General features: G+C 36.7%; 2 protein-coding genes across 2 annotated transcripts; one reads left to right on the forward strand and one right to left on the reverse strand.

The window, feature by feature from the left end:
- The first annotated feature begins 7755 nt into the window (after positions 1–7755).
- LOC131315998 (membrane protein PM19L) lies at positions 7756–10431 on the forward strand. Its single transcript, XM_058345263.1, has 3 exons — positions 7756–8051; positions 9286–9463; positions 9960–10431. The coding sequence occupies exons 1-3, from the start codon at positions 7925–7927 to the stop codon at positions 10189–10191; spliced, it is 537 nt and encodes a 178-aa protein (XP_058201246.1). The 5' UTR covers positions 7756–7924; the 3' UTR covers positions 10192–10431.
- A 729-nt stretch (positions 10432–11160) lies between these two features.
- Positions 11161–11759, reverse strand: LOC131316997 (S-protein homolog 5-like). The gene is made up of 2 exons (XM_058346580.1): positions 11432–11759; positions 11161–11177 (listed from the first exon to the last, which is right to left on the reverse strand). Exons 1-2 carry the CDS (start codon positions 11757–11759, stop codon positions 11161–11163), a joined length of 345 nt encoding a protein of 114 aa, XP_058202563.1.
- Between the last annotated feature and the right edge of the window lie 11148 nt (positions 11760–22907).

Genomic DNA, 22907 nt, shown 5'->3' on the forward strand with positions numbered 1-22907 from the left:
TTGGGAGCAAATCCTAGGAGTGTGAAAACATGGGAACCAGTGATTGATAGAACCCAAAAGAAATTGAGCTTATCGAGAAGTAGAGTTATGTTCAAGGGAGGAAGACTAAATCAGATTAATTCCAACATGACCAGCCTACCTATATACTTTATGTCGATTTTCAGGATGCCGGTGGCAGTGGCGAAAAAATTGGAAAAACTGCAGTGTCAATTCTTTTGGGGTGATACTATCAATAAGAAGAAGTTGCATTTGGTTAAATAGGAGAGTATAGCAAAGAATAAAGAAGCTGGTGGCCTAGGGGTAAAGAGATTGTTGCAACAAAACTTAGCATTACTTGCTAAATAGTGGTGGAGATTCAGCAAAGACAACAACTCTCTATGGGTGAAAGTGGTGCTAGATAAATATAAATTAGATCAGAGGAGTTGGCTGCCAAAATGCCCAGTGAGAGGGTCGGTTTCTATCTTGTGGAAAGATATTTGTTCAATTGGTGATCTTGGGTCAAGTATAGGAGGAATTGTGCAAGAGGGTTTCGAAATACATGTATTTTCAGGTCATAATACATATTTTTGGAACCACAAATGGCTAGGTTCCCAAACTCTCAAAGAAGCTTTTCATAGGTTGTTTTTGCTATCTACTCAATAGGATGAGGTGATCCGTAACATCTGGGCAGAGAGGGGAAACGGAAATTGGGAGCTGGATTTTAGGAGAGGTTTGCGTGACAGGGAAAAGGTGATGCTGTTGAATTTGAAATTAAGATTGCAGTCTTATCATATGGATCCGGCTAAGCCCGACTCTATGCAATGGCGATGGACGCAAAATAAGAACTTCACGGTAAAATCGGTGTATGAGCAATGGGAAAAGCAAACTCGGAATGGAAATTCAGTTCTAGGCTCTGTGTGAAAGAACTTACGCCCCCCTAAGGTTGAACTTTTGACTTGGAAGGCTATTCAGGAGAGGTTGCCCACAAGGTCGGTTCTTATGAGCAAGAATTTTGCATTGAATGATCACTTGTGCCCCCTTTGCTCGCTGCATCTGGAAACCCCCAATCATTTATTTCTTCACTGCCATTTTTCTTGGTTTGTTTGGTCGCAAATATTGGATTGGTGGCACACCAACTGGGTCTGCCCACCTTCAGTTGCGGGTCTAATGGGTTGGTGGTTCGATAATAGTTATCGCAACTTGAAAAAATATTTGTGGGAAGTGTGTTTCTATGCAACAATCTGGTCTATTTGGGTGATGCGGAATGAGTGTATCTTTAAGAATGCGGCTGTAACCTCAGAGGAGGTGGTGGATATAATTAAATTCAGGGTGGCTATGTGGATCAAAGTTAAGTTCAATATTAGGATGTACTCCGTGGAGGATTTCAAATTGTTTTTAGATGATATTCGGTTGCTAAAGCTGTAATTCGTTTTGGCGTTTATCATTCAACTTCGTGCTGGATGATTTACGTTTCCCCCTCCCCCGGTTGAGTTTGAGCACTGATAAGCACCCAATAAAACATATTCTTGGTGCTTAAGTCCTCTAGTATGTTGTATTTGTACATATATGTTGTCGTTTTTATGCGATATTGCACGTAAAGTAGGTTTTTGTGCATTTCAGGTAATTCATATAATTAAGGCACATTTGAACGACAAAGAATGCTCCGGGTGCAACCAAGTACTCAAAGTCATGTGCCACCACGTTGTGGTGCCCGAAGAGTCATGAAAAGGTGGTTTGGAAGTTGCTCGGGTCGCCCAAGGGTCAAGAGAATTGAAGGACATGTGAGGATTTTACTAAAGCAATTCATCTTCCAACCAGCTGAGAGTAGAATCGTCATAACTTTTGATGTACAAACTATTTTTGATCCAAACCACTTGGGTTAGAAAGTAGACTCGACAAGCTTTCCAACGGTCCAAAGAATACCTAAATCCGAGTTCGGGAGTGTCCAGAGCGAGCCCGCGAAATTGCCCAAAAAATTTGTCAAGCTTGTACCGGTATTGGCCAATTCCTAGTACCGGTACATGGTGTCCAGAGTTCAATTTTTCCAGCCGTTTGAAGGCCTTGTATCGGTACTGAAGCATTTCTAATACTGGTACAGCTTGGGAAATTCTGCAGATTTTTTGTTAACTTTTTCAACTTTTCATTTATGGAAAGTTTCCACTTGTGGAATGTTTTTAGGATATTTTAGGGACCTTTTGGTCTTTTGTAAGGGATATTTTGCAAGCCCTATGAATGGCCTGTATGCCTTTTATAGAATGGATGACCATTTCTAGTCTTTTTTAGGCCTAAGTTTTTCTTGCTTTCCTAGGAACTCCATTGTCTTCTTTAAGCTTTCTAGGTTAATTTTTTCAAGAACACTTGCAAGTCTTTCTTATTTGTTAATTTCTCGTTTATTAAAGTTACTTGTACGGACTAGATCTTTGCATACATCAAATTTATTTACGTTTTCTTCGGTTAAATTTTTTGCTCTATTTTCTTACCATGTCTAGTCTTTTAGCTATGGTTGAGTAGTCTTTTGGCTAAGTCTTGAGCTAATCTTTCCCAATGACTTAGGTTGTTGTTTGGTTCTTGAACTCCCGGGCTTAAAATCATGGTTTTCGAAATTAAGTTAACCTAGCCATTTTGGTCTAAGCGATGGATGTTAACTCCTTGATATGTAGTTTAGTCAAGCGGTCTTGGCAAGCAACATATTGAGGGCTCGTGGCCTCCTACGTGTTAGATACATTAGCAAAAAAAGTTAGTTTAGTTCCGTTTAATCACATCTTTTGATAAACGTAGTCGTCAAAGTTAAATCTTCTGGGCTTGAGCACGCGGTCGTGACTCTTACTTGAGTTATATTCGAGAACTGATAATGGCCTTTGTTAAGGGATAGATGATCCCTAGACTTGCCTATTTAGTTTAAAAAGCACTTTTCTAGTCTTTTTCCTTAGTATTTTCACTCTCAAAGCAAAACCAAGTTGGCCGTCTTAAACTCCGCAATCCAACATATTAAACCTACAATCCGATTAAGCTATATTTGATTCTCTGTGGGTACGATCCCGGTTTTACTGGTTATTATGCTATCGACGACCTAACCCTACGCTTGGGGTTTTCAACCTTATATTTGAAAGCGAGGTTGTGGTAATAAGCAAGCACTTATGCTCCTCAACCTTCCCTCTCGATGTATCCTTTCGAGTTTAATAAAACTTCCTTTTGCCGAGCAAAAAAAAAAAAAAAGGTTTCTACCCTTTCTCTCTTCTTACCTTACCACTCTCTCCTCTTTTTTTTTCTCCCTAATATTTAGAACCGTCCAAAACACGTTAAAAGACTGATATTGCCGACGAGATACCACGTGTGTGGCCTGGCACCCAAGAATTTCTCGTTTTGACTCATGGAATGTTGTATCCAAGGGGCGCTGCGGGTGCAAGCCCACTGTCGCCAACAAATATTTTCGCAAAAAAAGTGAAATTGAATATAACAAATTACAAATCATGTCAATTTCTGAAGCCCAAATATAATTTTAAAAACGATGCAATCGGTGTTGGAATTCAACTTTTATGTTGAAGTTTTTTCAGCTGACGTTAAAAGTGATCACTTTATTCCACATTGCTTACCTAATCTATTCTAACTTGATTAATATTTTCTAGAGTCTCCCCCACCAATTGATAATTAGTTTTAAGTTAGAACCCTCCAAGAAATCTAACATCGTATCAAAACTAGATCTTCGGTAGCTTCATCTCACGTGGTTGAGGATCCGCCCGAGTCAATTCCCTCGATGTACCATACCCTACCGGGCTGCACATGTGGAGGAGTGTTAGATTTTATTTCATATCGCTTAACAAAGACACTTAAGCTTGGTTAATATATCTTAAACACTACTCCCTATTATCAATAGATTTTAAGCTGTACGGTCCAATGATGAGTCCCGAATTGTCTAAATGGTATTTTTAGTGTTTTTACCTTACTGTCTACCCTGTGATCGAAGACAACATCTTATCTAAATTGTCTAGGGTGAAAGTACAAAAAAAATACCATTTAGACGCCTTAATATTTTTGAAAAATTTAGCGTGAACTCACCCTTAAATCTAACGATTGCTTCGCCGGATTTCTAGTCCTAAATTTCCCGGTTGCCTCATGCGTAGGGCTGAGATCGACGTAGCACAATATCCGGTAAGTCCAGAGTCGAATCCACTAAGACGATGATGTGTGCTGATTCAAAATTCGGGTTGTTACTAATTAAACAGGCTTTTAGGTGGCCACCCCTTGTGTTTGATGTTGAGACTAACTAAACCTAAGAAATTATTTGATTTTTCTTGAAATAATTAAAAATGAGGTACGGACGTAGAGTTCATAGCATTCGCAACCAGTCCTGGACTTATCTGCTCCATTTGGTATTCTTAAAAATGTTTGATTTTAGAGAGAAAAAGCTACCTCGGAAGATGCGAACCTTTATAGTTGCCGTTCACCCATGCGTGGCGGAAAACAAGTTTTGGTCTCCCGTACCCCGCTATTCATGGGCTCCGACAATACCCGGGTTCGTCTAACGAAAGTCCTTTACTAACCTAAAATTGTCTTTTCATTATTATTCTGAAACTGGAGCAGAACGTGTCCGGCATGACCACAATATGCTAATTACCCCGTGACCCTACCTTTATAACTACCCCTTAATTGACAAGAGACTTGCCAAGGAAAGGTTCAAAACAACTATAAACATAATTAATTATTATTACTGTGATTATGAAAGGTCGGTACTAGTGCCCGCCAAAAAGGTATTTATAACGGAGGTAAGCCAAAGGCATTCCGTTCTCTACCTTTAAGGGAACTGCACTAATACTAACCTTATATTCGAGTTTGGTGTGAGAAATAGCTGAGTAGTTTGCGAATTCCCACGATCAAACCTCAATCTTTACTTGTTAAAAAAATTATTTAACAGACTAGAAATATAAAACAGAATTGAAACAAGGAATTAAAAACTACTAATTCATTACAAACAACAGAATACAAATGGATTACAAGGGCCAAGCCCTGAATGAAAGCCGCACTAGAAGAGGTAAATTATTCTGAGGAAGTGTGTCTCGCATATTTGGCTGGAGAAAAAGAAAAGAAAAGTAAAGACAGAAAGAGAGAGAGAGAGAGAGAGAGAGAGAGAGAAGGGTTTTTATTGAAGAGGAAATGAGAGTTTTGCTCTCGGCCTTTTTGGCTTGGGATGTAAAGAGAGAGAGTACGGCAGGAACGGAGGGGTGTTTGGACAAATAAGTCAAAGTGGCTTATTTTTTGTTTTTATTCAATTTTTTTTTGTATCACTTGGCTTATCCTCACTTTTTTGGGGATTATTGCATTATCATGATGAAAGTAATCTAAAAAGTTTAAAATTTTGATCGAAATTCAATATTTTTTGAATAAAAACGAAAAAAGTGGCTTATTGGCTTATTTTTATCTTTATGTCATAGTTTTGAATACCGTTTCGGACAGGGTATCGGTTTTTCCACTGGTACGGTACATACCGGTACCGGTCAGGTACCAGGTACCGGGTACCGTTTCGGATTTACCGCAACTACAATATATATAATTATAATTCAAAAAAATCTCTCATACCATACAATTCATCATAAAATACCTCTAGTCCCACATTGCTTAGTTACAAAACTCTTTTCCACTTTAAATGACTTTGCACACTAGTGAACTTGTGAATGAGGACCTAACGAGAGGTCTCGCGTGCTCGGAAAAATGTGCCGTGGCCGAAGGCAATTTGTAAAAATTGATTCAGAAACCAATTTACCGGGTGCGCGTCACGGGTTATTCGTGCGCGGGGGGGGGGGGGGGGGGCAAATCTGGGATCTGAGCTTCGCGCACGTACTATGGTTAAGCCCGCGTTTTGCTAAAATTTTGAAAAACGTTTTTTTATTTTTTTGGAGAGATATTTTTTTTTTTGGGACCAGATTAACGTAAAAAAAAAAAAAAAACTCTGCAAAATTTCGGCCAGAATTTCTGATATCCTGATACCGGCCGGTATTTCCCGAAAAGTCCGGTACCGACCGGTAAGGACCGGTATTGGGACCGGAACGAAATTGGGGGGTTAGGGTACCGGTTCTTCGCCAAAACGGTACGTACCGGCCGGTACGGAACGGTATCAATAACTATGCTTTATGTGGCTTTATTTGCCTCATTTTTGGTGGAAAAGCCAGTGGCTTTTTTAAAAGAACAACCCCTCAGGAATGTTATTTAGTGGGGGTACTCTGTTAATCATAATAGTGAAAATTTATTTTTCTAGTTAACCGCAATATTATCATATACAATTAAGACATGTATTATAAACTACAGAAATATATAACATATATTTTCTCTTAAATTATGTAAAAATGAGTACAAAATCTCAGACAAAATTTGAGAATATGTTTTACATAACATTGGCAAGTTTTAGAATGATCGATATAGTTTTATTAATGATATTATTTTAAAATATTGGTGTTAGACGGTTAAAATACGTACAATTAAAAAAGAATTGATCTAAATAGACAAATAGTTCGAAAACCAATAAGTATAAATGCCTCATATGGCGAAATTGAAACATAAAACTGATTATATATGTATATTTTCAAGATATATTCAAATGTGTATTTGTAATAGCACACTTAATTTCATAACTATGCTAAATTATAAAAATATAATAAAATTATTTTAATTTCGAATATGAGCACGTCACGTAGCCCCCTCCCCTCCGTCCCTAGAATACGGAGAAAAAGATAGAGTAGAGGTTTTTATTCCCTAACTACTGACTACTCAGCCTTTTTTTTTTTTTTTTCTCTCCTAGACATCTTGTATATATATAGGCTCAGGGAAGCAAAAGTAAAAGAAGAAAATAAAAATAAAAAAACAGAAAGACAGCCACGCATGCTAATCAAGCATGTGGCCCTTTTCTTTTACTTATAATATAATAATAAAACAAGATATTTACTACGGCAGTGGAGCCTTCAAAGCCATGGCTGCCGACACTCTGCTTTGCTGCCGACACTCAGCTGGCCTCCTAAAATGCACAATTTCGTTCTGCGATGCCTAGATTGATTTTCAACACGATGTCCGATCAAGGTCTGAATACAGTAAAAAATTCAGTCAAGTCGGCGTCATTCAATATGAGCTGAAATTGGACTTACGAGTGGTTGAGCCAAATTGGATATCAAAAGGGTTCACTTTAAACTAAATTATCTGAAATTAACAAAAACATACCTTACGCGGAATACCAAATAAAATATTCAACAGTAAACATAATTATATAGAAAATGAGGTATATTAAACACAATAATATACAATATTGTGTGCTTATCAACGACGTGCATTCAAATTTGGACAGTCTAAATGGTACTATTATTAGTGTCTTTTATTTCTTGTCTACAGACAACGTCTTATCCAAAATTGTCTAAGTAGAAGGGTGAAGATACCAAAAATACCATTTAGACGCCTTATATTTTTTGAAAATTTTAGGGCGAACTCACCCTTAAATCTAACAACGTGTATTCGAAGTTTGGTGTACTTCTGGCTGTGGGGCACCTAATACTAGTACATGTCTAACTCCCTGGATTACTATCCGTTCATGTCAGCTGTGAGAGAATCCAAAGCCAAAGGAGAGAGAGAGAGAGAGAGAGAGAGAGAGAGAGAGAGGAGTTAATGGGTGAGCAGGAAGCAAGAACTTGCCAAGTGTCCCACCACCTGTAAGCAAAATCACAGAGCTAATGCTAACGAGCATGACACGTGTCGGGCATGTAAGAAACTCGGCACCCATATTTAGTTCCACCACTTTCCTTGTATGTTTGCTTGGCCTTGAGATAAAGGAGGAGAAGTTTAAGGGAGCGTTTGGTTAGGCGCGTAATATATAGAAATTCTCTTTGGGTTGCTTTTAATTAAATTGGTGGTTTGATTTGAAGGAGGGGAGAAGAAGAAGAAGAAGAAGAAGAGGAGGCCAGAGGACGAAATGGCAACAGTGGGAAGGAACGTGGCGGCTCCATTGCTGTTTCTGAACTTCGTTATGTATTTCATTGTGTTGGGTTTCGCTAGTTGGTGCGTCAATAAGTACATCAATGGCCAAGCTCATCATCCTAGTAATCTCTCTCTCTCTCTCTCTCTCTCTCTGCACTTTCTAGTGTTTGCCAACTGTTTACTGAACTTATTCATCTTTTTTCCGTTCATATCGGCCGTTACGTAACGAGAGTTAAGAGTTGGATCTCCGATACCCTACCCTTTTTTTGTGTGTATATATCACAAAAAGCATAAGTAATTATGTATCAGCATATACACGATATATGCCCGTATCACGGCGCGCAAATGACTTAATGCTTTGTTTGGTTTGTGCTTTGAAATTTTTTTTGAAAAATAGTAGGGGTAATAAGTGGTGAGAGATAAAGAGAGAAATGTTGGAAGTAGAGGAAATCTAGAGGGTATTTTTTGATTTGAAATTTTTTTTTTGAAAAAAGAAGAGAACAAGACATTAATTGTTTTTTTTTTTGAACAGAGACTTAATTGTTAACTTTTCTGAGTGCCTTATGAAACTCTTGGACACACGGTTTAATGTTAAGATGGAAATTACTATTTTCTCCCTTCTCAATGTGGGGCGGGAAAAAGCTAGACAATACGACGGCAAAGAAATTTTGGAGAAAAATGCCACGTCAAAAGAAAATGGACAAAGAAAATACCCTTAAAGAATAGACAAAGAAAAGACCCTTAAAGCTGTCGTATACGCTTTAAGAATAGACAAAGAAAAGACCCTTAAAGCGTATATGAATGGCTCAGATTCTACACCGGGAATCTAAGCCCTTCATGTACGCTTTAAGGGTATTTTCTTTGTCCCTAGCACAGCCGAATTTTGAATAGGTCGCGAAATCGGCTTTATAAATATTCTGTTGTATGGTTTTGTTTTTCTTGTAGCAAACATTTTGTAAATATTTGAAAGAAATTTTAATGCTATCTAAAAATTGATTATGTACCCTCTTCGAGTTTGATAAAATTTTACCCAATGTATCCTCTTCGAGTTTAATAAAATTTTCTTCTGCCGATAAAAAAAAAATTGATTCTATCGCTGGAGAAAAAGTTCTCGATAAAAAAAAATTTGTTTCTGTCGCGGGAAAAAAAAGTTCTGCATAACTGCTACTCCGTATTTTCGTGTTTGAGATTGTTTGGTGCATGGTCTGAAAATAAAATTTCTAGCTATTTGTTATATTTGCTACAAATTTTTGTATAGTGTTACGAAATTCGTGAGTTTTGCTTAGTTGGATATTTGGTACTACTTGCGTTTATTGAACATCTTCTATGATAATGAAATTTTATTTTAATTTGTAGGTTTTGGAGGGAACCCCGCAACTGGTTACTTCTTGACGTTTGCAATACTGGCAGCAGTGCTAGGGATAGTATCGAAATTCGCCGGCGGGACCCATATTCGCGCGTGGAGAAATGACAGTCTAGCGGCCGCAGGAGCTTCCTCCTTGGTTGCATGGGCCGTCACTGTGCTAGCTTTTGGGTAAATATACTTTCAAATTTATCTTCTAAAATTGTGGAAAGGTTGTGGGAGGAGTTGTAAGGAATAATCCGGGTGCGGCGAGTTGGTCAGGGACACCTGCATTACCCAAAAAAAAATTGATTATCCAAAAAGTTATGTAGTTATTGAGTACCACTTTCATGCAATAATATTTTCAATTTACTTAGATCTTAATTAGTTCTTTCAATATAACTGAAAATGGGAAAATTTTACCCAAAGAATTTAATTTTTGTTATTCAAAAATTACAAAGTTATGTAATAAGGTCCCGTTCCGCTAAATTTTTTAAGTACTTAATTTCCGTTTTACGAAACAGTTCTCTTATTAGACATCACTTTTAATTCAAAAAAATAAGTACTGATTTGTTTGAAGGTGAATTTTACAATGGAGGATTTTTTTTAGATCCGCAATGGAGAATTTTACGATGGAGGATGAAACCTTTTTTTTTGGTCCAGTTACAACAGAAATTAAAATTTGCAGGTTTGCATGCAAGGAGATAGCACTAGGAGGTTACAGAGGCTGGAGGCTGAAGGTTCTGGAAGCATTCATAATAATCCTCACCTTCACCGAATTACTCTACGTTCTTTTGATTCATGCCGGCATGATAAGCAGCAGATACGGGCCGGGTTACCGAGACACCGGATATGGCACTGGAGTTCCGGGCACCGATCCGGCCCTCAAGGGTACCGGTATTCCTGAATCGAGGGTTTAATTAAGCTTCAAGAATACGTATAGTAGTTCGATCTTTTGTGGTTTTTATGCCCTTATTCGTGTTTTTCTAATAACTGCTTAGAAGCGTTATTCTGGGTCTGGATTATTCTCTGGGTGTGTAAATAAAGATGGGAGGACTTGTGTGTGTGTGATGTATGATGTATTTTGAGGATGTTCTTTGTGCCTCAAAGCATGTGATGTAATATTGAAATGTGTTTGTAAATGTCATGTTATGTTTGTATTTGTGACACGCCTTATCTCATATTTGGATCTTTTCGATCACTCGGACCTTACTTCAAACAAGACCCTTAAAATAATTAGGCAGGTTAAAATTTCATTTTTATGTATGCCTTGCTTACGTAAGGCCTAAAAAATTATGGACCCCCAAATTAGTCAAAAAGAAGGCTTAAGAGGTGATTTTGCGAAGTTTAGCTCAAAGCTGATTCTGCCGGTTTTAGGCCAATTGGCTTAGGGTCCCCGCTCAAAGGTGGCTCTGCCGGTTCTAGGCCAATTGGCTTAGGGTCCCCAAAACGGGGTCCTTTCATTGTATTTGGTCCCATATTAGAATTAGGGGTAAAATAAAGCTTAAATCTGTGAAATCCAATCAGGTTTCTAAGGCCTCATTCTGCTAAGGTGATGTATAGTATGAGAATGAGTTGTCTCGTAATGCTAAGGTGATGTATTATACGAGAATGAACTGTCTTGTAAAACGAAAAATACGTACTTAAAAAATAAAAACTTTAATAGAACGGGGTCTTAAGCCCGTTTTAGTGTGTAGTCTAGGAAGACGGAAAAAATAAAACATCCAACTTTATTCGGCCCTAATTCATTTTTTGTGATTTCGCTTCCAAGTGATTTTAAATTTTGTTAAAACTTTATTACTCTGTTAGAGTTTTATTTTTTTTGAAAATGAATATCGAGGCAAACCCAAGGACAAAAATCCAGCAAATGACTCTAGACAAACAGAGCATTATGGAAAACTGCAAACTAGCGAGGAAAACAAAAATCACTTTATCCGTCTAAAACAACCAAATCTAGCCCTCCTCAAATTTCTTTTGATAAAACATATTTCAGGAATTACAAAGAAGTTATTTCCATTTGTTCGTCCAAGTTTTCTTTATCACTGCTGATGTAGAAACCGTCAGGTTTCGTGGCCCAATAGCAAGTCGGGTATGGATTAAGAGACAATTACAAGGAAGTTATTCCCATTTGTTTAATTTCGTCCAAGTTTTATTTATTACCGCTGATGTAGAAACCGTTAGGTTTTGTGGCCCAATAGCAAGTCGGGTACGGATTAAGAGAAAACTTACAGAAACGACGCAACTTACGATTGTAAACAGCGAAACTTCTGGCCTTGGAATCCCACTTGAAGTAACAGAAGTAAAGTGTGACTTGCGAGAAGTTGGGTCCGAACTTCCAACTAAATTCCAGATCAGTGCGGAAGTAAGGTGTTCCGAAATCATCGTCTTTTGATTTGCAATGAAGCTCCAGAATGTTCGGGACTCCGCTGATGATGTGCACCGTAACCACTTTGGAAAACTGGAAACCTTGTTCGTCGTTGTCGCACATTGTTTGTGTGCAAACGAAGGGCAGTGTAAGATGGTAAATGGATTAATTATTGACGATCCACTTCTTGCTAAAATGGTAATTGATTAATTATGCTAAGGAACGCTATTTTTACATTGTAAAAAGTATTTATACAACCCAATATTTCCAAAGAACTCTGATATACGTTGCTAAATATGCAAGATTAATGCAACTGTAATTCTTATTTTACTTTCAATAAAATCTTCGAAATTTGATATATTTCTCTTTAAATAAACTCCCAACCAATTCCAGCAACAGGTTTATTAACTAACATTCAAAGCAATTCAACGACTCGCTTCTTAATTTCTTCCATTATTCATTGCAGCATTTCACATTTTTTTTTTTAAATTTTTTATCGGCAAAAGTAAAATAGCATTTCACTTTGTTGGCATGAGCACATGAAACTAGGATGTGGTCATCGATGCATGGAGTAGCTCTATCCATTCATTTTTCTTCGTCCAGGTTTTGTTATCACTGCTGATATAGAAACCATCAGGACGTGCAACCCAATAACAATTTGGGTTCGTATTCTCGGAAAATTTACATAGACGAAGTAACTTGCGATCGTAAACAGCAAAGCTTCTGTCCTTGGAACCCCAGTAAAAATGGCAGAAGAAGAGCGTGGTGCCGAATAAGTTGGGTTTGAACATCCAGTTAAACCCTTGACCGTTTCCGAGCGTACGTGTTCCAAGATCATCGTCTTTCGACTGGCAATGAACTTGCAACGTATTCGGAACTCCACTAATGACGTGTACCGTAACTCTTTTGAAAATTTGGGAAAATTGTTGCTTGGACAATGTTTGTGTGCAAATCAAATGAAAGGTCACTAGTAACAAAAGAAGGGAGGAGCGGGTCATTGTATTGCACTATTTCTCTCTTGGAATGTAAAAAACAAGTGCTTATGGTGTTTATTGCTGTCACTATTTATATGTTGAAGGCAAATTTGAAAATTTGCCGAGATTTTAATAAAGTGGGGATACTGAAATAAAATTGAAACTTTGGAAAGATATTGTGGGTTATTGCAATCTGAACAATCTTCTTGAATCGGATTGTTGGTATCTGAAAAGTTCAAAAGTCAAAATTAAGAAAGAAAAGCAAGATGGTATACCAAATAATGAATGCAGCCCCAAATGTAATCGGAATATTAATTGTTAAAATCCCAAGAGTGTGAAAAAAAAATACTAAATACAATCTTACACAATGAGATTGTTGAAATCTACGATTGATCATTTGGTTCACTGGTGGAAACTAAAGAACTAGTTAGACAAGACCAATGTTCGAGTCCCATAGTCCATTATCGAACTGTGCATGTGGAAACTTTATATAAAGTTTTTACATGGTATCAGAGCGGGGCCCATTCCACCCCACATTTTATAAAAAATTTACAATCCACACCCCATGATAATAGACTAGCAAAAAGGCTGCACGATAATAGGACCCAAAAAGTGGCCACACGTGACAGATCTCAAACGCAGCTGCACGTGAGGGGGATGTTAAGAAAATGAATCACACATTGCTTGGGAGTGAAATGAGTAATCACTTAATGACATCTGGGATCTCTCTACTCATTGCCAATTGGCTTTGAGATGGATATAAAGTTTCCACAGTACATACTCATGATAACACCAGTCCATACGTGGTCTGACTTTAGTTTCGGTTCTAGACATAAGTAGGATACTCTACATTCTGATAGTGGTGTGATGTGAGTGGGCAATACTCTTTGAGAGAGATGGCTACAATTTCATTTAATTTGTTTGCCAAAAAAAAAAAGATTATTGAAATCTCAAATTAATTCTAAAGGTGCTTGCAGATTTAAAAGAGTTGAAAATTGATCTATAAATACACGCATTGTATACAAAATTTTCAAAATGCGACATTCCGAGCAATACAATGGCTCGCTTCCTGCTTCCGTTAGCTATTATCGCATTACACCTTGTTAGCTTGCAAACATTCTGCGATCCGCAACATCAATTGTTCCATTTCTACGCGGAGCGCACGGTTCACATTATCAGCGGGGTTTCGAGTCCGCCGTTGAAGTTTCGTTGCCAATCCAAAGATTATGATCTCAGAATGCAAACACTCAACCAGGGTCAGGCCTTTTCCTGGGGATTTCATCCCGGCCTTTTCTTGAAGACTCTCTACTTCTGCCATTTCTACTGGTGTTCACAAGACAAAAGTATTGATGTTTACAACAGGCGAATCGATAGATTCTGTAAAGACAAAAACGGCAAGTTTAACTGTTACTATCGTGTACAACCTGAAGGGTTCTATTTTAGCAACGATAACTTAAACTACAAACTAATATATAAATGGGGCCCAGCAAAAAAAACTACTAATACTACTAGGCACAACTAGTAGTCCAAATGATAGGAACCCTTTATAACCAATGGCCCTGGTATTACTCCATGTACTAGACCATTTATATGTGGATCGATGAAATTTCACAATAAGTTATCGTTTCACCATTTATATGAGGATCAATGAAATTTCACAATAAGCTATCGTTTCACCATTTATATGAGGATCGATGAAATTTCACAATAATTTGATTTTGATCATCGAGTTACATACTCAATAATTGGAGTACATATTTCTTGACATCAAATTCTCGAATTGGAAGGAATCTGGCAAGTTCGCGCTACTTGTAACGTACGAAACTCTATCCGGTTTTTCTCCACTGATGATATTTAGTTTATTTTTTATCCGGCAATACTCCTTGACGGAGATGACGAGGGTACATACCTGCAATTTCATTTGTTCACCAAAAAGAAGATTATTGAAATCTAAAATTAATTCTAAAGTTATTTGTAGATTTAGAAGAGTTGAAAATTAATCTATAAATACACGCATTGTATGCAAAATTTCAAAATGTGGCAATTCGAAGCAATACAATGGCTCGCTTCTTCCTTCCATTAGCTATCATCGCATTACACTTTGTTAGCTTGCAAACATTCTGTGATGATCAGCAACAACAATGGTTCCATCTTTACGCCAAACGCGCGGTTTACATTATCAACAAGGTTCCAAATCTGCCGTTGGAGTTTCGTTGCCAATCCGAAGGTTATGACTAGCTTATTGAATCGAACAATCACCGAGGGTCAAGTCTTTTCTTGGAGGTTTCGCCCCGGCCTTTTCTTGTTGACTTTTTTTTTTTTTTTGCTCGGTAAACGAAACATTTTTATATTACTCGAAGGGGGTACATCGAGGGAAGACTCAAAACTCACAAGAGCTTTGATACACCAAAAGATACACTAATACATACACACGCATCCAACAAATAGTTGAATGGCACACCAAAAAACTACGATCCTTACAATCTCAGTTTTCGGATACCATCTAAAAAAACCTTGAACTCCTCTACGGTGTAGACCTTGATATCAAATTTTGCCTTCATCCACATCGCAACCCGAGTTTTAACTACCTCTCCCACTTCCCAAGCTTGTTTTGTTGAGTTGTTGAAAATGTAGTCATTCCTTACCAACCATATGGACCATAACGTTGAGTTGTTTTCTTGTTGACTTGCTACTCCTGCCATTTCTACTATTGTTCGCAAGACAAAAGTATTGATGTTTACAGTAAACAAATTGATCAATTTTGTAAAGATGATAACGGCAAGTTTAACTGCTATTATCGTGTGCAACCTGACGGGTTATATTTTAGCAAAGATAACTTAAACTACAAACTAATAAATGACTGGGGTCCAGAAAAAAAACTGCTAATACTACTGGGCACACCTATTAGTCCATATAATTGGAACCCTTAACAAATGGTCGTGGTGTTACTAGATCTCAGTACTAGACCATTTATATATATGCAGCAATGAAATTTTACAATGGTTTTGTTATCGTTATTGAGTTATGTACCCCGCAATTGAAGTTACACAAGAGCTAGTTCAGTTTGATATTGGAGTACATATTTATTGACATCAATTTCAAAATTGGAAGGAATCTAGCAAGTTCGCGTTACTAATTGTAACGAAACTATATCCGGCGGCTTTTCTCTATCGATGATCTTTAATTATCGAGATTTATTGCGGGGACGACATTTTTCACTATATTAATTGCCTTTGGATTTTAGAGATGGGATATCGATCACTTGAGCAAATGCTATGGTGTCTACTAGCCAAAAGGGGACGCCATAGCACACCGATTATAACTTCCAAAGGTTTTTTGTTATGCGTTCAAGTGGTTATGTTATGTCATTTTTGTAATAATGGCATAGCACTTGTTATGCCATTTTTAAAAAGTGTTATGCCTGATGCAACGCAGCCTCCTATTACGAAACTATTTGCCAGAAGAGATCACGAACTTGCTTATGTTAAAGATTCTCTCTTTGAAACATAAACACAAATAAGTATGAACTAAAGGTACTCCCTCTTCGAACACACGACAATGAGAAAACTCTCAATTTTTCTTTAATTCAATAAACAACTCCATTTTAATGTCATCCTACAACTAATTTTATACTAAAAACCTAGGACCAAAAAGGAATTAGCAAAACAGGAAGCTGAATCCCGGTGAATCGCTATTTGACTCAATATTACCAAAATCAAAAGATTTAATCTCAAAATACTAAATATTAAAAGAAAACTTGCCAAAACAAATGGCACTCAAAGCGGAATATTCAAAAATAATTTATAACCAAAATAATAAAACTAAATATCTATTTCTTAAATAATAAACCATTTACATTCTGCATCAGATTTGTTATGTCATTTTTGAAAAAGTGTCAGAGCATTTCCAGTCTTGACCCAAACTCTTTTCCAAATTTAAAATTTGGGTAAAAACTTAAAAATCTCTCTCCAATCTTCTACCAAAATCCTTCCCCATTTTGGGTTTTATCTATTTCTTTGCCCAAATTTGAGACAACCTAAAACCTTTCCTCATTTTAATTTCCAACGGTGAGAGAGAGAGAGAGAGAGAGAGAGAGACGTACAGATGGAAATCAGAGCCGGATATTAGGGGATTGATCATATGGCTGCCGCCGCCGGAACGAGTTCTGATAGACATGGAAAAGAAAGGAGAATATATGGATCAGAGTTCTTATCTTTATGGTCAACGGCTACTTATCTTTATGGGTTTAAGGGTTTAGGGTTGGCATTTAACGGTAACCAAATGTTAACCTTAAATCCTAAACCCTAAGCCCCAACTATAAGCCTATTTTTGAAAACCAAAAAACTAAAAATAGATGGAAAAATCCTAGGGGGAGGTGAACCAATAGATATACCAAGAGAGATAGCCAACAGATATAACAATAGACTTACAGATACAAAAAACCAAAAGATATACCAGAGACCAATAGATATACCACAAATACGCCAATAGATATATCAAGAGACCAACAGATACACCAAAGTTGAACAGGTACACTAAAGATACACCAAAGATAAACAAAAAATGAACAAATACACCAAAGATGAACATAAAATCAACAGATACAAAAAAAAAAATGAACAGATACACCAGTCAACAATCAATAGTCAAAGGTCAAATGATAGTTTTGTTATTTCATGGACCTTAGACTCTAAATGTCATCCATTAATGGATCAAACAATGAATGAAAAAAGAAAATATCCTTTAACTCGAATTGGACCATTTAATTTGGACCAATGACCAATTTGCTCATAAAACTATTCACTCCAATAAATCCAGGCTATCAAATCTTGTGCCGTATAATTCCATCCAAGTGGCTCCTAAAGTCTTCAATCGAATAGGAATTCAGGTTGTATTTTCCTTTAACCCAAAAAGTCACCCTGAGCTTAATTAAGTCCACGGCTTCATTGACATTAGGTTGTTTGTCTTTGAAAACTAGATCATTTCTAGTATTCCAGATTGTCCAAACTATAGCATATAGGGTGGTGTTCCAATAGATTTCCTCAAGATTATGGAAAGAATTAGAAAATCAAAAATCAATCAAACCAAGAAGCGTAGAAGGGCAAACCCAAGTTACCTGCAGAATTTCTTTTATTCTAAAAGTTTTTTTTTTTTTTGGCGGAATGCTACGTACACAACTCGCGACCAAAAAAATTCGGATACAACTACGTCCAGAGTCGTTCAATGCATATGGGTTCACAAGTATCGAATGACTACGGCCTATGGACCTAGTTGTTTATGGACTTATGGACGAGTCATCGAGAGTTGGTTGGGTTTACAAAATTTTTTTTTTTGATGACCCATGGTCGATGGAGGGTTGCCAAGCCTAGCGGACTTGTGGAGCTTACTCGGGCTGGCTTTGGCCAAAAGAAAAGAAAAATGACAATTTCCATGGCACTTGTATAAAACCTTTATTTAATTCCCTGAAATTTTTTTTAGTAAAAGCTAATTATAACGAATTTATGACTTTCCCATTTTTAACTTGGTACACTTCATCAATTGTTTTAGGGCAAATTTCACTGACCTCCCCTGAGGTTTCTGACACAAACAGAAACCTCCCTTGAGGTTTCTGAAATCTCAGTAGCCTCCCTTACTTTTGCTAACATTACCAAAAGTCCCCCTTCCGTTAATTTAACCTTTACTGGCGTTAACTATTGTGACAAAATGACATATATGCCCTCTACTTGTATTTCTAGTTGCCCTCTACTGAATAATTCTTCCCCTTTGCAAAGAAATCCAACGGAAATTGCTGATTTGGATGCCGGCATAAGAAAAGAACATAATGGGAGAGAAATAATTAAACCTCACTTGGGTGGGTTTGGATTAAAAAATTAAGAGTGACTTTTTTTTTTGTCTTTATTAAAAAAATTGCATTTATTAGTTTTACTTCAAATTTTTGACTTATTGCTTTGTCTCGACGAGATGAATCAAAAAAGTAAAAATAAAATTGATCGGAAGTCTTAATTTTTCTAAGAAAGAAAAAAAGTAAGTCAAAAAGACAATTTTTTTGATTTTTTTTTGTCTTTTTAAAGAAAATTATGAGTTGCGATTAAAAGTTTATACTTTTTTTTATTCCTTTCACCAAGACGAATCAATAAGTCACAAAAAAATTGACGCAAATAAATGCAAAACATTATTTGAATAGAGAAAAAAAGAAGTTACTCCCGACTTTTTAATCCAATTGTGCTCTTATTCTGCATACGCAATTACTACTCGAATGAAATAAACATACACACATTTTTATATAAATCGGGTGAATTATTTTTTTCCGGCGAATGGAGTGAGCAGCATGCGAAATTGGTAAAATAAGGATAAAAATTGGTTGCGCTGTGGCAAAATTGGGTGCGGCGGTTTTGGGCACTTTTTACGATGGGACATTGGGTGGTGATAAGGTGATGGAAGAGGTTTCTAGAGGTTTACAATTTATGCTGGGTTAGAGGTTTTGAGGGCTCATTGTCTATATTGAACAAGAAAAATGGATAGAATTGCTCAATACAACAAGTTCATATTCTAGAATTTCTTATTGAAGACATTTTAGATTTTTTTAAATAACTAAGGTGTTCGGACTAACTTAAGTGCACCTTGAATAATTCTGGGAGCCGAATCCTACCGCCCATTTGCAGGGAGCCCAACTAAAGGTAGAAATGGGTGGTCCGAAAATAGTTGATTGCACTGATTTCAAACTTGAGACTCTAGAAAGGAGCAAACTCCTAAGTCTCAAATCTTGACCACAAGGCTAACTCCTTGGGGTTTAAAATATTTTAGTTTTGTGTTCAATTTTTTTAGATTATTAGTTTATATCAAGCAAAGAAATAAAAAAATTTAAAAATAGGAACTAAAATTGAAAGAATTAGAATAACAAAACATAATACTACTAAAAAATATTTTTCTTTGTTTATGTCCTTTGTCAACTTTTAAAAGGTTTTGATCATAATTTTTTATATTTTATGTTTCTCTTGTTGAAATGAATAAAAAATTCATCAAAAATTGACGCAAAACTACTAAGGCAAAAAAATATTTGAACAAAGACCAAAAAAATCCAAAAGAATTATTATGGCAAACCACACCTTAGTTTATTTTACAAAGTAACTAAAGAATTTGTTATTTTTCTTTTTTGAGCTTATTAATATAGTCATTATTATAAATATTTTCAATTAAATATTTGCATTTGAAATAGAATAATTGATAGATTCATATGCTTTCTATCTAATATCCAAAATAAGTGGGCTTCATTGCGGCAAAATTAGAATTTGAATTGTAATATGGGTGGAAGAACACATGAGTTTAGAAGATTTAGAGATCAAAGGGCATTTTTGGCAGTTCAAGGCACATATTATGACATCATCAGCAAATTTTGTTAGCATACTAGTGCATGCCTGTGCCTAAAGGCACGGCGCAACGTACCTAATGGCACATTGTTAGTGTATGTTCGTGCCTGAAAGCACGACTCAAACGATCAACACACTGCAAATAAATACTGGATATTGAACCCAATATATCAACCCATGTCCAAGATTAAGATTATAAAAATTAACATTTTAAAATTTAAACATATCAACCAATGCTCTGCATCAACTAAATCGGTAGGGGACGAAAAATAATTATGAAAACTCTTTTTGGTACTGGTTTTGGCCATCTAGTTTTATAAAATTGAGAAAGCAATAAGAGTAGGGTATGGAAATTAACACCTTTTTAATTTGGTGTTTTTGATTTATGCAGTCTTATAAAAAAAGAGAGGATTACACATTTTCCAACTTAAATGGATGGCCAATAACCATTACCTGCTTCCAAAGATTTTCCAAAACACATACAATTGAATAAAAAGTAGTCTACTTACTATAAAAACCAATTCACTACTACAGATTCACCGAACATGTGTTGGGCATTTTATCAAACACCTTAGGGAAAATGACTGCTCAGGACGTGTTTTGATAATTAATACCCGCCAATGACATTTTTATCATTAACAATTGTTCTTAGTATGTCTTTGGCGGGTATTAATTATCAAAACACGTCCTGAGCCGTCATTTTCCCAAACACCGTATTGGCTAGATAAAAAAGGTAGCAAGTACATGAGAAGGAAGGAAGCTAGAGATGGAAACCACGGGTTTAAACAGAGCGATCTCAATAATTTTGCAGCGACGTCATGACCGTCGTCTGCTTCGTCGGACCACACCCAACCTATTTTTCTACTGCCTGCGCGGAGAGAGAGATATTCGAAACCTACAGGGAGAAGGGGGAATTAATTATAGAAAGTAAATTGGAGTCTGATGATTCCTCCCTTTGGGGCTCCATCTAGGCAAGGGCCGCACGGGCAATCGGAAAAATCACATAAATTCCCCAATTTAGCCAGGGGCTCCATCTATAATTAATTCCCCAGTTTACACCAATAATATTGGTTTTGAGAGAGAATTTTATTTGAATTCCTTCACTCCTCACTAAAATGCCACTTAAATGTAATGTATTTACCAAAATGTCATATTGTAAGATCTAACAGCTGTAACGTATTGAAAACTCAATCCAATGGCCAAAAAGATGCTTTTGTTTCTATGTGTACATAAATTTTGGAATATTCCTTTAAGATACCGCTCATTTTATAATATAGACTAGAAATTGCCCGTGCCTGAAGGCACGGCTCGAATATGGAATTGATATGATGAAGGATCTGTGTCCATTAAGGCCTCTAAAGTTCCTACCCGATTTGTGTCTATTAAGGCCTTTAAAGTTTCTACCCGAAACAACACATAATCGGCCGAATCTCCATTCCAATTCACTGCAATGGAACAAACACAAAATCATTGCATAACACCCATGCCAAAGGAAGCCATTTAATTCACACTTGTAAAATAAAATCATGAAGATACGGTAGATACCAAATCTTTATTTCAAATGGAATGAGATAACATAACAAATGCAACATCATATTTCAGAATGATTGTAGGACCTGTCTAAAGGCAAGACGTAACATAATTAATTCGAAACCCAACCTAAATTAACTGTGGTGCCATAATATTGACCACCCCTCCAACAATTCTAATTTCTCTAAAAATATTCTATTTCTTGTTAATAAACTTCAAAGAGGGTCTTTCTAACAAATTTCAAAATTTCAGTAAATGAAATTTAGAAGGAAAAAACTAACAGTTTACAAAATAAGCGCAACAGTCAAAACAACAAAAAAGGTATAATCAAATGAAATTTCTAATCAAGTCAATTTTTTTTTTAGTCTCCAACCTCGCCGGCCGGATCAATGCAGTCGCCCAATGCCACCAGCATCTGAGCCCTAATTCCCTCCAACTCCTTCCTACCCGTCATAAACCTCCAAATCCCTTCCCCGCCCATCCTCCTACAGTAAAACCTTAGCTTCATCAACCAGCTCCCTTCAAGTACATCCCTTAGTAAAAGGTTTTATCTAATCTACTGAACAAAGGGAACGTGACTGCATGAATTTAAGGTCCAACTCCAACAATGAATGGGAAGCCCTAGCAATAACACAACAATTGAGACTTCTGATGCTAAGACGATTGTGATCAAGTTATTTATACCTATATACAAAGAGCAAAAAATTGTCTCGTATGTTCTCGTTTATACATGTTCACAATAGACATGCTCAATCGTGTACATGAAGAAAGGAAAAATGTATTACCTTCGGTTATAGCAAGAACCCCAAAAACTGATGACATAGCTGCATGAAAAATAAAAAAACATAAGTATTAGAAGAATCTAGGGCCGTGCGCGGAAGTAGTAGGAAGCTCAGCTTATGAAAGAGATAAGTGTCCAAAAATTAGGAGGCAACAACATATAGCTCCTGCTTTATGATCGCACAATGAAGTTCAAAACTAAAGAACACAATACCTTTTGAGCGAGCAATACTCTAACTTCCTTCTAGTGATCCAAAATTATTTTTGTCTTCAGACCAACACCAACTCACTGTACAATAACACTGACTTTACCCAAGCAGATTAAACTTCTAAGCAAGTGTCAATTCTGCATTACTCTTCATCTACCCAACCCATCCGATTAAACAACAAATAGTTTAACACTTTTATCCCTAAGGCTGAAATTACATAGTGTTGGGGTGCATACGGAACTGTCGTTGATGATGGCTGCATCGACGATTGTTGTGAAATCAGTCTCGTTGAAACTGTCTTGAATCAAGTCCCCTTCTTGAGTTTGTGAAGGGGGAGAGAAGCTAACCACACTGGATATAAGTTGGATAGGAACCCAATCACATTATTTTGGTTAGGGTTTTAAACTAAAT

This window comes from Rhododendron vialii, chromosome 2a (assembly GCF_030253575.1).
Source record: "Rhododendron vialii isolate Sample 1 chromosome 2a, ASM3025357v1".
Classification (NCBI taxonomy): Eukaryota; Viridiplantae; Streptophyta; class Magnoliopsida; order Ericales; family Ericaceae; genus Rhododendron; species Rhododendron vialii.

Bases quoted from the DNA above. Each gene is read 5' to 3' on its own strand.
- LOC131315998 (XM_058345263.1), top strand. From the start codon at position 7,925: ATGGCAACAGTGGGAAGGAACGTGGCGGCTCCATTGCTGTTTCTGAAC. The intron at 8,052-9,285 runs GTAATCTCTCTC...TTTAATTTGTAG, and splicing joins TGGCCAAGCTCATCATCCTA to GTTTTGGAGGGAACCCCGCA. The intron at 9,464-9,959 runs GTAAATATACTT...TAAAATTTGCAG, and splicing joins GTCACTGTGCTAGCTTTTGG to GTTTGCATGCAAGGAGATAG.
- LOC131316997 (XM_058346580.1), bottom strand. From the start codon at position 11,759: ATGTGCGACAACGACGAACAAGGTTTCCAGTTTTCCAAAGTGGTTACG.